The following is a 16,347-nucleotide window of genomic DNA, read 5'->3' as shown; positions in this document are numbered from 1 at the left end:
GCGCCAACGACGATGGATGGAAACTCTCAACGACTACGACTGCGAGATCGTTACCATGAAGGCAAAGCCAACGTCGTGGCTGATGCCTTAAGTCGCAAGGAACATGAGAAGCCAAAAAGAGTCCGAGCGTTGCGTCTAGAAATTCAAGTCGATCTTCTCGAACAAATCAAATCTGCCCAAATTCAAGCGATCAATGAAACCAAATCTCTGACGAAAAACACAACGGCACCTTTGACTTACTAGTTAAGGTAACGATGGTATCCTTAGACAAGGGAATAGGATTTGGGTACCAACTATTGGAGACTTGCGTGAGAAAATTTTTAACAAAGCTCACAAGTCCAAATACATGATGCAACCCGGTAGAGACAAAATGTATCAAAATTCCAAACCAAACTACTGGTGGAATGGGATGAAAAGGGACATCGCTTCGCATGTGGCGAAATGTCTAACTTGTTTGAAAGTCAAGGCTGAACATCAAAAGCCTTCGGAATTGCTTCAGCAACCCGAACTTCTCGTATGGAAGTAGGAGTTAATCACCATGGATTTTCATTACCAAACTCCCTAAAACAACTCGACAAACACAATGCAATTTGGGTTATCGTGGATCGATTGACAAAATCCGCACACTTCATACCCATCAATGATCATACTCAATGGATAGATTAGCGTGTATTTATGTAAACACCATCATTGCTTTGCATGGAGTACCGCTATCTATAATCTCTGATCGAGACAGTCGTTTTACGTCTCACTTCTGGAAAAGCTTCCAACAAGCCTTAGGCACAAAACTAACCTTAGCACCGCCTATCATCTACAAACTGGTGGGCAAAGTGAAAGGACAATTCAAACATTGGAAGACATACTCGGGCTTGTGTGATCGACTTAGGTGGAAGTTGGGATGACCACTTACCTCTAATGGAATTCTCGTACAACAATAGCTATCACACAAGTATTCAAGCCACACCATTCGAGGCGTTATATGGTCGTAAATGTAGAACGTGCGTGTGTTGGTCTGAAACCGAAGACAATCAATTATTTGGACCCGAGATAGTCCAAGAAACCACCGACAAGATTCTTCAAATCCGAGAACGACTTAAGACTGCACGTGATCACCAAAAGAGTTCCGCCGATGTCCGTCATAAGCCGTTGGAATTTAATGTTGGTGACAAGGTTCTTTTAAAAGTCTCGCCGTGAGAGGCGTCGTTCGCTTCAGTAAGAAAGGAAAGCTAAGTCCTTGATTCGTAGGACCCTTCGAGGTACTCAAACGAATTGGTACCGTCGCATATCGTTTGCGACTGCCCGAGGAAATGTAAGGGATACACGATGTATTCCATGTTTCAAATCTGCGAAAGTGTTTAGCTAACAAATCTCTATCAATGCCTTTAAAAGATGTAGAAATAAAATGAAATTTAAAATTTGTTGAGAAACCAATTCGAATAGAAGATTCGAAAACAAAGAAATTAAAAAGACGAACATTAAAAATTGTAAAAGTTAAATGGAACTCGTGAAGAGGACCCGAGTATACATGGGAAAGAAATAGCCCCACTTGTTCTTGTAAAGCAATCTCGAGGACGAGATTTATTTCAAGGTGGGGAGGATGTAACATCGTGAAAATTTTCGAGTTCAAAAATGACAACTTTCCAAAGTCTAAGGACCTAAAATGTCAAAATTCCAAACCATAGGGTTTAAATTGAAAATGTCTGATTCTTTTATCCTATCGCGATACGCGACGGGACAAAGAACAAGCTCATCGCGTATCGCGAAGAGCTTCGTCAAACATTCTAGAAGTGGGGTCAACGGCGATACGCGATCGTCATTGAAGTTACGTCATCGCGTATCGCGATGACGTGGCCTGACACCTCTGGCACAAGTCCTGCCATGTGTCCCACACGTGGCACACCCCTCTGCCACATGTCCCGACATGTGGCCACACGTTGCACGCCGTCCTCCACGTGTCAACAGGTGGCACACCATCTGCCCACGTGGTGCACGTGACAGACCTATATAGTGACTGGCTTGGGCTACTTCGCAATACACGAAAGGGTGCCCAGGAGGCCATCGCGTATCGCGAGAGGTCTCCAGATTTTGCCTATAAATAGCAAGTCCGGGATCTCACAAACCACATCCCAAATTCAGTTCTTAACTCTCTCCCTCTAACATCTCTCTAAGTTCCAACAATCATATAATCGAACCACCTCGATAAGCGTGCCCCGATTTCATCGTTTTCCGTGCCAACGTTCCCTCGAAGTTCGTGTCACCTTCCATCGACGTACCCACCAAGAAGAAGTTTGTTACCTTCCGACACCATAGTAATTAGTCTCGAAAGGCGTACCGACGTGTGGTGAAGTTTTGGTGTTCATCGTTTGGCGTGCTAAAAGAAAGGTGACGAAAAGAAAGGTCGATCGAAGAGAAAAAGAAGGTGAAGCGGCGTTGGAGTGTTGCTCGAATAATTAGGATTTCTATAAGCCAACAAAGGTAGGCATAACACCAATGAAAATAATAATAAAATATTATAAAGGCTTAACCATTAAGTCGAGGTTATACTCGATACACCTCAATAAAATGAAAGAAAACATAACAAAGAAAGAATAAAAGATAGAATTATAAATATGTATATATGTGTGAAAGTATATATGTATATAAATTCTTTGTTATAAATATTATTAAGCAGTGAATAACTATTCTTAAATAATAAAGAAAAGAATACGTTTCTTAGAGAAGAAGAAACGTCGGGTTTTATAAATAAACTAAAAGTTTATAAACCAATTTTAAAATTAAGGTTTTAAAGTATAAAAAATTTTGAACTAAAGATTCATCGAGGTAAAGATTATAAAATAAGACTAAAGGTCTTAAGCCGGATTGTATATCCGACTAACAAATAGTTTATACTCGTACTATAGGTACGAGATAGCAAGGGAAAGACCCTCGGACGGTGTTAGAAAGACGATCCAAAGTGAAAAGGTGAATACGCCCCCAAACTTTACAAACTGTTTTATAAACGAGTCAAACATGTTATACGAAAATGATTTACAAGGGACTATGTGTTCCTAAAACCGTTATAAATAAGAGTATAAGCCTAGCCCTCAAGTTGTAGTATAACGTTTGTCTGGATCCTTACATATGTGGTAGTACGCGGTGGGCACACTGCACCACACCTGGTCGTAGCATGCTTTCCCGCAGGAAGCACGACCATGTGTATACATACGGGTACTTAACTAAGTCGAACGATGCGGTGTTTGCTGAGGTATTTAGTGTTGAGACTCGAATTTATAATCGTGTTGGTTTAACTTTGTTAGTCCTAAGCCATGATGGGCCGAGGCAGACGTAGTCTCGAGGGGTAATAAAGTAAAAGAAAATATTTTAGCGTCAGCAGATTCACCAGCATTCGTTGCTAACGTATTTTATTTACATTTTGTAGGTGGTCAAAATTAGTGCTTGATGAACGAAGAAGCTCAAGACATCCGATGGCTCGGATCTTTTTGTATAAACTTTAAAATTATTGAAATGGTGGTTTGTAAATAACAAGTAATGTTTTTGGTATAACTTAAACGGGTATTTTATAATCCCATATTTTGTAAAAGTAAATATTATAAATCCACAAGTTTTATAAGACTTCCGCATTAAACCGTAACTCTGATTTATTTACAATTGTGGTACCAACTGTTGGTCATACTTCTAGGCCTTAGATGGGGGCGTGACATCCAAAATCTTAAGTAATGTAAGAAATATAAACTAAACATAACCAAAAAGATAGATTGAACTTTTGGTGGTTTAAAGTTTAAACATTGACTAACTTGTTAAACAAGTGTTCGGTTTTACTTGAATTTTTACCCGAAACTTGGATTCAAGACAAGATTTGTTCTACACTTCCATAACAACAATATAATAACTAAAATATAAAGAAAAAACTAGATCTAAAGTGTTTGATGCTACATGGTTACTTAAAAGTTAATTAAAGTACTTAAACAAGTGTTCGGTTTGGTTCGGTCTTTAACTCGGAGGATGGTTACCACATTCCAACACCATAGAACTAAAATTTATAGGAAAACTCAGATCTAGAAAGTTTCATGCAATATGATTGCTTAAAAGTTAATTAAAGTGTTTAAACGAGTGTCCGTTTTGGTTCGGTCCTTGACTCGGTATGAGACCAAGGATGGTTACCACATGTCCAAAATCATAAAACTAAAATAAAATAAAATTTCCAGATCTAAACTCAAACAAGAAAGTGAAGCGAGTAAACATCTGGAAAACGACCCAAACGGGCCTAAAATGCATAATATGTGTTTGAATGCCCACAATCCTTAAATAAAGATGAAAATGGTTTTCTCAACATAAAATAATTTAGAACAACTGAAAATATCAAAAACATATACCCGAAACGGATTAAAATGCAAGATTCAGATCCATTGACTTTTAAAGTCGAACTTTAGCAAAACTAGCTAGAACAACTTGTAAGTTTAAACAATTTGGGAGGAAAAGAGGACGATAAGCAAGAGAAAATGGCTAAGATAGAAGGGTTTTTATGGGGTGGGATTAGGGTTTTAGGGAATGGATAATTCGTTTATCCGGTGGACAAATCGATACACTTTGATGTTTTTATTTAAATGACTTTTGAATTACATAAATTATAATCAGGGATAAAAACATGTTTAGAGGGTTCTAGAATAATTATGGGTTGAGTTTTAGTTGGTTTGGATGGTTACAACGCGAGTTCAGGAATTAAACGAGCTTAAACGAACCAAAAACGTTAAAAATGATTCTGCTGAACCAAGCTGTTGCCCACGCCACACTGCAGGCTGAGGCCAGCCCTACATGCCTCGCTAGGTGGGGGTTTTCTGCCAAACTTTGGTTTTTGGCAATTTAATCCATCTAGTTCGTTTTAGGTCGTTTTGAGCACAAAATAAACGTTTTAAACTACATTCTTTGGAACGAAACGACAAGTATGAAACATGATTATAACATAAAATTCATTATTATATTAATATCCGATGATTTGAACGCCAAAACAGTTTGGGTTTACAATAATAAAACGAATGCGAATCGAAAATGACGAATGTCACATTGTGCCCCCTCTACCCTTAGAGATTCATATAGACGCTTGTCATTCCAATAAAAAAACATAAACGGTTGATCCAGACATGAAATCGGGTCGCAAACCAAATAAACCGGTTCGTATCAGATCCTTATGTTTGCATCTATTGGGTATATATATATATACTATGAATCCGTTTTTGAAAAAGCTTTGTGATAATTACTAGCTATATAAAACGTTGAATCCGATTTGAAACTTGTTTTCATCCGGTATGGTTTTAATTTAGAAATAAGTTTCCAAACTGATTCAGGTCGAACCGGTGTTTACTTTGTTTGACTCAGTCCGAACCAGTTCCAAAATCAATGTTTTGTACCCCTCTGTATAGGATTTCCGTCTTCGATGCGTGTTTGTGTAAGTTTAAATTGTTGTGTGTGTGGATTTGTATGCGTTAATTAAGTGAGCCGAAAATGACCCGTCAAATGAGATGATTCCCATATAGACCAATCATTTTGCTTAATTCTATAAATAGTCATCCCAAACCAATCGTGGCGATGAGATTCGACGTCCAACGAGAACTTGACACGTTGCCTCAACATGCCAATTCTTGTAGGACGGTGAATCTCATCGTGAAGTGAGATTAGGAGGGGTCTTCCTTGAATATTGACAAAGAAGTGTGTCATTTTTGGAATCTCTCACCTCTAACATGTCATTTTCGAAATTTTCCTTCTGATTAATTGTATTTTCGAGTAACATAATTCCCCTATTTAATTAAAGAAAAATGCATCTTAACATTTGTTACCAAGTCTTAGCGCTTATAAACATGTTTTAATAAAATATCTAGAATAAAGAAATTTGGAAATTAAAATGTTGATTTTTAGGAAGTGAAAAATAATAATGAGTGAAATAATTTTGTTCCAAGGAAGATTGGGATTCTTTCTTGGAAGGAGAATATGGGAAGACTACTAATTATATGTGCATTGGCAAGGCACAATTACAATTGAGACGGTTTGGTGTCAAATATGTGGAGATGAGGAGGAAACGGTGGAACACCTTGATTTCGTGTTGGTTTGCTTAAGCGGTGTGGTATGGCATCGTAAGTTGGTGTAAGGTACCGCCTTTTTTTTTTTGCATTCTCTACCCGGGACATTTTGGAGCTACATTAATAGTATCAACTTGTCTGATGTAGCATAATAACGATAACGAAAATCGAATCACGTTGATTCAAAGAATGCCCATGATGAACTTCCCAAATTCCACCCAAAGGTCAAGGGGAAATTAAAGTGAAAAATCTTTATTATCAAAATTCAAGTCCGATCCTTCACATTACATATACTGAATATAAATAGAGTTTCTAATACGAAATGGGCCCAAAAAAGGCCATGGGCCAAACACAAACCCAAAAAGAAAAATGCAAAAACCGATAAAAAAAAACATAAAAAGGCCCATAACTTTATTTAGAAGGCATTTTTGGGCTTCGGATAGGGGCCAAACCGCTGAAGGCCATTTGACACGATGTACTCCTCGTCTCAAGCTTCGATTTGACTGGTATGGGCTTGAAACGGAGCATCGTGGGCCAAGTTATGCCCATTTGCGCGGGCCACCTTTGGAAGCACGATCCTGGGCCTCCAAATATAACATGGCACGTTCTTCAATGCTTGGGCCTCCATCAGATATCTTGTCTTGCGTGCGAATATGCCTTAGAGAATCATGATCAGTGAATAAAACAGACTCTTTATGAAACAAATAGTGACGCCAATTCTTCACAGCTTGGACCACTGCATAAAACTCCATGTCATAAGTACTATATCTCAACTTTGCCCCTGTTAACTTCTCGCTAAAATAAGCAATATGTCGACCCCTTTGACTGAGAACCCCGCCAATCCCAACCTTCGAGGCATCAGTATGAAGTTCAAAAACTTACGAAAAGTCAGGCAATACCAGAATTGGTGCGGTAGTGAGCTTTTCCTTTATAACATGAAAAGCTAACTCTGCCCCCTCTGTCCATACAAACGTCTTTCCCTTCATGCAAAGTAATAGGCCATAATGGAAATGAACTGTGTAATGAACCGTCTATAAAATAAGCAAACCCATGAAAAATGCGGACTTCAGTGATGGTGGTAGGAGTTAACTAGTTTTGAACAGCTGCAACTTTAGACTCATCCACCTGTATCCCATCACCTAAAATAACATAATTTCAAAATTTAGAGTTACAGAAAATCAAGGGGATTATGATTTTCTTGTTAGAACAAAACTTTAGGGGTCATGAACACGCATTTCTTTGTTGCTGCATAGAAATTGTCTCTGCGAAGTAAGGCCAAAACCTTCCTGACATGCACGACATGCTCACTGAAAGAAGCACTATAAATAAGAATATCATCAAAATACACCACCACAAACTTCCCAATAAAAGGCCTGAGCAACTGATTAATCACACGCATAAAAGTACTACTAGGTGCGTTTGATAAACCAAAAGGCATCACCAACCACTCGTACAACCCTTCACGAGTCTTGAAGGCCGTTTTTCATTCATCCATAGGTCTAAGACGAATATGGTAATAACCACTCTTCAAATCCAACTTTGTGAAAATAGTAGCAGCACTAATCTGGTCAAGCAAATCATCAAGTCGAGGAATAGGAAACCTGTACCTTACAGTAATCTTGTTGATGGCTTGACTATCAACACACATCCGCCAGGTGTCATCCTTCTTTGGAGTTAACAAAGAAGGAACAACACAAGGGCTCATACTTTCACGAACATGACCCTTAGAAATCAATTCCTCAACCTGTCTATGCAACTCTTCATGCTCTCTCGGGCTCATCCTGTAATGTGGCTTATTGGGCAATTGTGAACCAGGCTCCATATCAATATGATGTTGGATGTCACACAAAGGTGGCAGCCCATCTGGAAATTCATCAGGGAAAACATCAGAAAATTTCTCAAGTAAAGGAATCATTGCTTCAGGAATCTCAACCTCCTTGGGCATCGGCTTCCCTATCAAAACAAAAACAGTCTGTCTCCACCAACTCATCTTCAAACTGACTAATGGTCAATAGGTTACCCGAATGCTTTGTGGCTAACTGCTTGGGCTTGCTAGGAACAAAAGTTATCTTCACCCCACCAAACAGGAAGCTATAAGAATTGGACCGCCCGTTATGTTCTATACTTCGTTCATACTCCCAAGGTCTACCCAACAACAAGTGACACGCATCCATAGGAACCACATCACACCAAATATCATCTTTATATGTTGTACTAACAGAAAAAGAAATAAGGACCCTCTTAGAGACCGTTACCTCACCACCTTTTTTAAGCCATTGAAGCTTATAAGGTTTCGGGTGACTCTCCGTCTTCAAGGCTAACTTTTGGACTGCCTCTTCAGAAATCAGATTGTCACAACTTCCAGAATCGATAACAAACGTGGAAACCTTCCCCAGAATGGTACATGTGGAGTGGAAGATGTTACGCTTAAGTCATTCGTCCCCATCATCCTTTGGTGTATACCATGAGCGCCTGACCACCAAGTTCACCCCCAACATCACCGGTCACAACCTCCTCCTCATACACAGGTTCATCATCATATTATGGGGCCTTTTCATATTCTGCATACTGTTCATTCTCAGATTCAGCAAACAAATGCCTCTTACCCACTTGTTTACAGTTAACTTGCCGATGGCCTGTCTCACCACACTTGAAACACTTAACCCCGCTGCTACTAGCCCCTTTAGAAGTTGACCCAGTGTTGTTAACCCCCGGCCTATGCTGATTAGGCCCACCACGAGGTCCTCCACCACCCAACCCCGAATTTCCTCCAGCAGGGGCTGGTGAATACGAACCGCCCACCCGATGGTTTTGTTTTTCAAAAACCAAGGCCTGTAGGTGCGCCTCAGAGACTTTTAACGGATCAAAAAGATTTACAGAGTCCATGATCTGAACCCTTAAACCCCTAATATACCGAGCAACGAGTTGCTCATCGGTTTCTTGAATATCATTTCGAGCAACCAAATGGTAAAATTAGGTCGAATATTCGTCAACCGAACTGGATCCCTGCTTCAGGTTCTGCAACCGTTGATACATCAACTGTTGAAAGTTGTGAGGCAAAAAGTTGGTCCGCAAACACTTTTTCATCTTGGCCCATGTCACGATCTGTGACTTCCCGAGTCTATTTTGTGTCAACTTTAATTGTTGCCACCATGTTGACGCCCTCCCACGTAGCCTGGTAGCGATCAAAGGTACCCGCTTATTTTCAGGAACCTCTCGGAATTCAACACCTCTTCTACTACCAACCAATCAATGAACCCTTCCGGATCCAAACTAGCCCTGTCAAATTCTAGGATATCAGTTCGGATCCCAGCATCCCAACGCCGGTTGCCATCCCCATGTTCTTGCCTTTGTCCCCTCTCATACCCCTCTTCGGAAGACGAACCATCATTACTAAAAAATGGGATTATCAAAGTCACGCCCCTCCCTGTTTTCAGGGGCCTGTCTTCTAGGATTCATCAAGTCAGCCATTCGATCAGTGAGTTGATTGACCACTTGATCCAATCGTTTCTCCACCCGTGCCATAAATCGTTGTTCCAACTCTCGTTCGTAAACCTCATCGATCGGTCTGTTTCTTCTTGGAGGCATTTTGAGCCAGGAATTCGGCTCTGATACCAACTGATGCAATGGTATAACGATAACGAAGATCAAATCACATTGATTCAAAGAATACCCGTGATGAACTTCCCAAAACTCCCAAATTCCACCCAAAGGTCAAGGGGAAATTGAAGTGAAAAATCTTTACTATCAAAATTCAAGTCCGATCCTTCACATTACATATAGTGAATATAAATAGAGTTTCAAATACAAAATGGGCCCAAAAAAGGCCATGGGCCAAACACAAACCCAAAAAGAAAAATGCAAAAACCGACAAAAAACATAAAAAGACCCATAACTTTTTTAAAAGGCGTTTTTGGGCTTCGGACAATGGCCAAACCGCCGAAGGAAATTTACCACAATGTGCTCCTCGTCTTAAGCTTCGATTTGACTGGTAATGGGCTTGAAACGGAGCTTCGTGGGCCAAGTTATGCTCACTTGTATGGGCCACCTTTGGAAGCACGATCATAGGCCTCCAAATATAACATGGCACGTTCTTTAATGCTTGGGCCTCCATCATTGCCACATGGAAAGCTAGAGTATTTAATGCGGTTTGCCTTACGGTAATATGCTGTATTTGGAAGACAATGGACGCAATGGTGTTCGAAAGGAGTACGGCTCATGTTAGTCATGTTTTGTGTGAAATTAAAGCCTTAAGTCTTTTTTGAGTTTGTAATAGGTCAAAAAACCGGAGTCTCACTTGAGATAGGTGGATAGATTATGACTTTTAATGGGTTGTAAATGGTGACCGGGTAGTAGGGGTGAGCAACTTAACCGCTATAACCGTTTAACCGAACCATTACCGACATAACCGAATCAATTTTAACCGATAACCGACATAACCGGTGGGTCGCTTTAATGACTTTTTAAAAATCGTCAAATACGGGTCGGTGTTGGTTAAGATAATTCCAAACCCGCCATAACCGAATCGGCCCGTTTTTTAACCAACAATATGTTTGGGATTAACTTCCACTAAGCATGTTGTTAAATTATATCATTTTGATGTTGGTTCAACATTTGTTATCAAATTAAGTTGAATTTTATTGTTGGATTATATAATGTCATTTTTTTTAAATATTTGGTATTAATATTAATGATAATATATCTTGTTAGATTATGTCATGTTGTTTTTTGTAATAATTGGTACCAAAATTTTAAGCCTAGTTACATTTTTTGGTTACGGTTAACCGATCCATAACCGACTCACTATAACCAACAAAACCGATTAACCATAACCGTCATAGCGGGTCAGTTATGATTATGGTTATCCATTAATCGACATATCGATTATGGGTATGGGTTTGACTCAAAACCGCCCCAAACCCATCATACACACCACTACCGGGTAGGTTATGTGGGTTTAAAAGATGTACTTGGCGATGTTGGCGTGTTGGTGGTCCAGATTGTTGCTAGTCGGCTTCTTTTTCTAGTATATATTATATTTGATTATTCGTTAAAAAAATAATTAATAAAAAATATACCATGGATGCATGCATTTGATTTGTGTTTTGTCGTTTGTGACAGTTGTGTTCTTTCATGGTGATCCAAGGAAATCTAATTAAAATATTTCCAATGTTTTTTATTATTTTAATCGCATGGTGGTTGGTCGTCAGCCAAATAATCAGATTCTGTTACGATGATGAAGCAAGATTTCTGGTGCCAGTCGATTGTTACATACGTGATCTTCTTGTGTTCATGTATATTTGTATTGTAGTATACAAGCAATTTTTTTATTTTATTTTATTTTATTTTATTACCGAATAAACAATAAAAGTATTTGTAAACCGTTAAAACTGACTACAACTATGTTTAATAGTTTACACTTTACAGTTTGAAAAAAACGGGTACAACAGTCTATCTAGCTAATGATTTATGTCATGGAACCGGCTCGAACTTGTTGAGGATTGAAATCTATAAACACGTCACTTATAGAATTAAACTGATCCCATAAAAAAACGTAATAATAATAAAAATGCAAGCTAATAATAAAAATAAAGCAAAAAAGGCCCAAATTCTCTATACTTCATACTGTATGAGGATTGAAATCCATAAGATAAAAAGGTCTATGAAGATAAAAACACAACCACTTTTTCATTTGGAATATCATCACAATAAGCATATTATAAAGAAGAAATTCTTGACTATAAATTTCCAATTTTCATGAATAATATACTATATACCCTAAATCACAACAAACAAGAGCAAATATATTGGCTATTTAGTAAACTAAAACATAAAACAAGAAACTTAAATGATAGATAAAATGAACCTAATGAAAGCCCCTTGATCCTCTAGACTGATAGAGCTCCAACCTGCTTTTAGATTCCAGCAAAAGCTCCTCCACTTTGACATCTTGAGTCAGATGAGACTGTTTAGAAGCCCATTCAAGAAAAGTAAGCACTTCAGCCTTTGCAAGTTCTTCGCTATCCGCCACATGTGACGCGATATAACACAAAAGTTTCAATGAAGGAATCTGAACCATTTGCTCCCCAAAATACACCAGCTGAATCAAATGCCTTGCTCCACCCGCATTCACGATAGCCTTTGAGTGATCAACATGAAGGTAGTTGTCCGTGCACGCGAATTTCGTCAATGCGATTGCAGCTTCTTTGGTTATCTCAGCCTCTCGTTCCTCCAGAAGCTGAACCAATGGTTGGATCATCCGTGACTCAGTGGCTCGAAAGGTTCTAGCCAGGTTCCCAATGGCTCGAACACATGGAAGCAAGAGTCTCGAGTCTGCTTTTTCAATAATCTGCAGCAATTGCTCGATAACAGCTTTACAAGCAGGTGAATTCGGCTTAAAAGCAGCCCGCCTCAAATCAGAATCTTGCTCGGCTACACTAGTGATCTCCATAACCGCCATTGCTGAGTGGTACCTAACTTCTTCAACGCCTTTTTCTAACAGAACCGCAAAGCAAAGTAGAGCTCGTGACTCGGTAATGGTTTTACAAATGGTGGGATTCCCTTTAGCAAGATGCCAGAGAGCACGTGCAGACATTGATTTCATGTAAGCTTTTGTCGCAGGGTCCTCTAGCTCCCGCCCTTTGTGTAAACTATTGGCGGAGAGTGAGAGACTTGGAGCGTGATGAACGTTCGGCTTGTGAGTCGAATTTGGCAACGATCCGTTCTGTTTAAGTCCATCTTTCATGGTCATGGTGGTTGCAACCACGCTATGCATTTTAATCGGTTGTTGTTTGTTGAAACCAGACGGATGAGACACTCGACTCTTGAACTCATCATCATATGTTGAGTTATTATTGTTTTGATTAACACCATTAGTGTTGTTACTAGCTAAAACAACTGCGTGAATGGAAGTCGGTTTGTTACTAGTAATCGCATACTTACTATGCTCTTCCACCGTCTCAAACGCGAGATGACCGACAAGCAACCGCACAATACCATGCTGCGCAAACGAATCCTGACAATCGGGATTATGCGCCACCAGCTCGGACACCGCCCAGGCGACGACCGCTTGCACTTTCATAGGGCTTTCTTTCAAAATCTTAACAAACACGGAACAAACACCCGCTTGAATCATGAGCTCAACGCTCTCGAAATCCCTTCCAAGCAACCCGATGGCGGTCGCAGCGTTCTCCTGGCCTTCGGGTTTCCCCTCCTTAACCAACTTGAGCAAGGGACCGACACCGCCTTCCTCTATAATTAACTTCCCATAGCGATCGTTGTCACGCGCGAGCGACACGAGCGAGGCCGCAGCATCGGAGCGGTCATCTAACGTTCCGGTGTTCAAAATCGCAATCTGCTCCCAAATTAAACACAAAATGGGTTCATTGGCAGCGATCGGAGGAAGACCCAGGTACTCATCAGTCGAATTGTTCGGGGCGGAGACACGTAGCAGCCACGACACGTCACCGATCGAGTTCTCGAGCTGTAACGACATCTTACGGAAGGCGGCTGCCGGGACGAGGTTAAAGACGCGCTTGACGAAGCCGTTGTTTCGACACTTTAAGGTAAGGGAATAAGCCTTTTCTAGAACCTGTTCCGTGTCGTCGATTATGCGCCTGGCCGGACGCTCGTAGAGGTCGTTGCTGGCACGCGCCGCCTGGCGGAGGAGTCCGGCGAGTTTCTCGGTCTTGGATTTGAGTTCGGCGCATTCTTGTTTGTTGTTGCAGGCTTCGTCGGCGAGCTTGATGATCTGGTCGGATAGATGGATGGGTTTAGCCAGGATGTTTTTGACTAGGTCAGCCATGAGGATATTGGGTTGGTTTGTGGTGAGGAACGGAATGGAATTGAAGATGAAGTTGAATATGATTAGACTAGACTAGTAGGTGATTCAGAGTCGACGGGCTTTACAAGGTCAAAAGTCAATACTTGCTTTCAATTGGTCTCATATCGCATTCATACCTGTTGTTCTTCTGAACACAACTAGTACTATTTATTTCACTTGCTTTTACTATATTATTTTTTAATATATTTATCCTCCTAAGACTGTGGGTTATTTAGAGCATCTACAACGGGATGCATACCCCGAGGTCCGATCCTATGTAGCAACTGACGGACGTGAAGGGAGTTAGACTCTACCGTTGTACGCAAACCTGCAACGGACTTGAAGCGTGGGTCCCTCCTTCTCTCTCATGCAGGCGCTTGGTGGGCCATAACATCTTCATCCTCTCCGATTTCCATTCCTTTGAAGAAATACAATCAAAGCCATTTCATCTTCTTCACTGTGATTTAATATATGGGTGGATCGATTTATGTTCGCTGGCAGCAGTTTGAATCGATCTATTTAGAATATCCGGCGAGAGGTTTGAATCAATAAATTTGGACCCGGAATATCCGGCGAGATGTCGATAGGGGTTTTCAGATCAAACATGAAAATGAAAAAGATAAACAAGGGAAAGATGTGGTGACGGTTGGCTTGTTTTGTATGTGATTCAATATAAAATTAATATATTAATGTTATTTTGATTTAATATAAAAAGATAATATATTGTAAAAGTATTTTTATTTGATTTAATATAAAAAGATAATATATTGTAAAAGTATTTTTATTTGTTTTAATATAAATTGGTAGGTGATGATGTGTTGGTTTGTGAAGGTTTGTTGTTGTGGAAGTAAGTGTGAGTTTTTTAGAAAAGTTTGAAATCTGATGTGGCGTTGATGTGGCAGTTTTTTTGATGTTTGTTGTTGTAGATGCTCTTAGTTTACCAGTTGGAATCTCGTATTTTGTTTCGGATTAAGTCAGGGATTTTATGTTGTGGATGTCTTTTTGGTTGGTGAGCCGAGTAGCCATGTTCTGTTCTGTTAACGAAATAGGGATTGATTTGCTAAAGTGATTCTGAATGTTTGGGCAAAATAAAAACACTGGTTTTTTATATTATATTCATTTGTTATATTAGTTTTACTATTTTATATATTAAGATATGTTTATAGATATATTAGCTTTTATCCATTGTATTAGGGGGGTTAGTTCACATTATCTGTTTCTAATATGTATCTAGGGTTGGTGAGACCCTGGCTAGCTTATTATTTTACTATTAAATTGTTTCTTAACTATCAATAATATCATTTCCTAAAATCAGATATTAATTTTTAATATATCTCTATTTTATAAGATTTTCAAATTAAATAATAATTAAATTTAATGAGATATTATAACTCATTTAAGAGTTATTTAGGTTTGGTGAGACCTATACCCGTTAATTCGGGTCAAATGCATAAGAAATCTCAATTTACAAAATAAAGTAAACTGATAGCTTGAGAGGGGTGTAGGTCAACCAGAGAGCTTTTAAAGGTTTCATTTATATAATTTAATACATCTTTTCAAAAAAAAATTGGACACAAATAATATTTAGTATATCCCTATTTTATAAGATTTTCGTATCAAATGTTTTGTGAGATTAATTTTCAATTTAACAAATGTTATAACTCGTTCAAGGGTCATCTTGGTTTGGTGAGAACTATACCCTGTGAATTAAGATCAAATTTATAAAAAGCCTCCACATACAAGTAAAACAGGTAGCGTGAGAGAATATAGAGAGGTTTCATTTATATACATTTAAAAATATATATTTGATACCTTGCTGGTGGTGGTTATTATAAATTAATAATGAGTCATGATATTGGCACACATTTTATTTATTTACACACTCTTATCAATATGGAGCATATTTTGTTGGTTTGGTGTTGAGTAATATGACTCATATTGACCAATATGAAGCATATTGAGGGTGTGTAAAATAGATAAAGGATGTGCCAATAGACATAACCTTAATAATAGATGTTGTTGAAAGAAAGATGATTATTTTTATTAGTGACTTTATACTATGGATCTTTCTTGATTGAGTAAAGAGAACTAATAATAGAAAATCATTAATAGACAGACTCTACACATGAATCTTTCTCGTAACGGCAATTTTTTTTTATATTAGTCTTTAATACTATTAATCTTCACTCGTTGATTAATATTACTCTTAATTTTTATTTTGATTCTTATCGTTCCTAACTTTCAAGCTATTTGTTTTTATCAATCCATCGTTAACTGACGACTAACGCTGTTAATGGAGATGCTAATGTGGTTTTTTTAATTGAGTTAGATGAGGTGGAATGCCTACTTAAAAATTACCTTTTTATTCTTTTTTATTTATATCAAATATTAATAACAATACTTAAACAAAGCATGGGATGCAACACAAGCTGCAAATCATCCTCACTGTCGCTA

General features: G+C 38.8%; 1 protein-coding gene across 1 annotated transcript; it reads right to left on the bottom strand.

Moving 5' to 3' along the window:
* Positions 1–11,893: 11,893 nt before the first annotated feature.
* Positions 11,894–13,875, bottom strand: LOC143607666 (uncharacterized). Its single transcript, XM_077083032.1, has one exon. The coding sequence runs from the start codon at positions 13,873–13,875 to the stop codon at positions 11,938–11,940; it is 1,938 nt and encodes a 645-aa protein (XP_076939147.1). The 3' UTR covers positions 11,894–11,937.
* Positions 13,876–16,347: the final 2,472 nt, after the last annotated feature.

The sequence above is a fragment of the Bidens hawaiensis genome, unplaced genomic scaffold (genome assembly GCF_021521415.1).
Source record: "Bidens hawaiensis isolate Kalapana, Puna unplaced genomic scaffold, B.hawaiensis_p1.1 tig00084752_1, whole genome shotgun sequence".
NCBI lineage: Eukaryota > Viridiplantae > Streptophyta > Magnoliopsida > Asterales > Asteraceae > Bidens > Bidens hawaiensis.
Note: the sequence above shows the minus strand (reverse complement) of the source record. Positions and strands in the feature narration are given on the sequence as shown.

What these genes read in the sequence shown, in the direction of transcription:
- LOC143607666 (XM_077083032.1), bottom strand. Translation starts at nt 13,875, where the DNA reads ATGGCTGACCTAGTCAAAAACATCCTGGCTAAACCCATCCATCTATCC.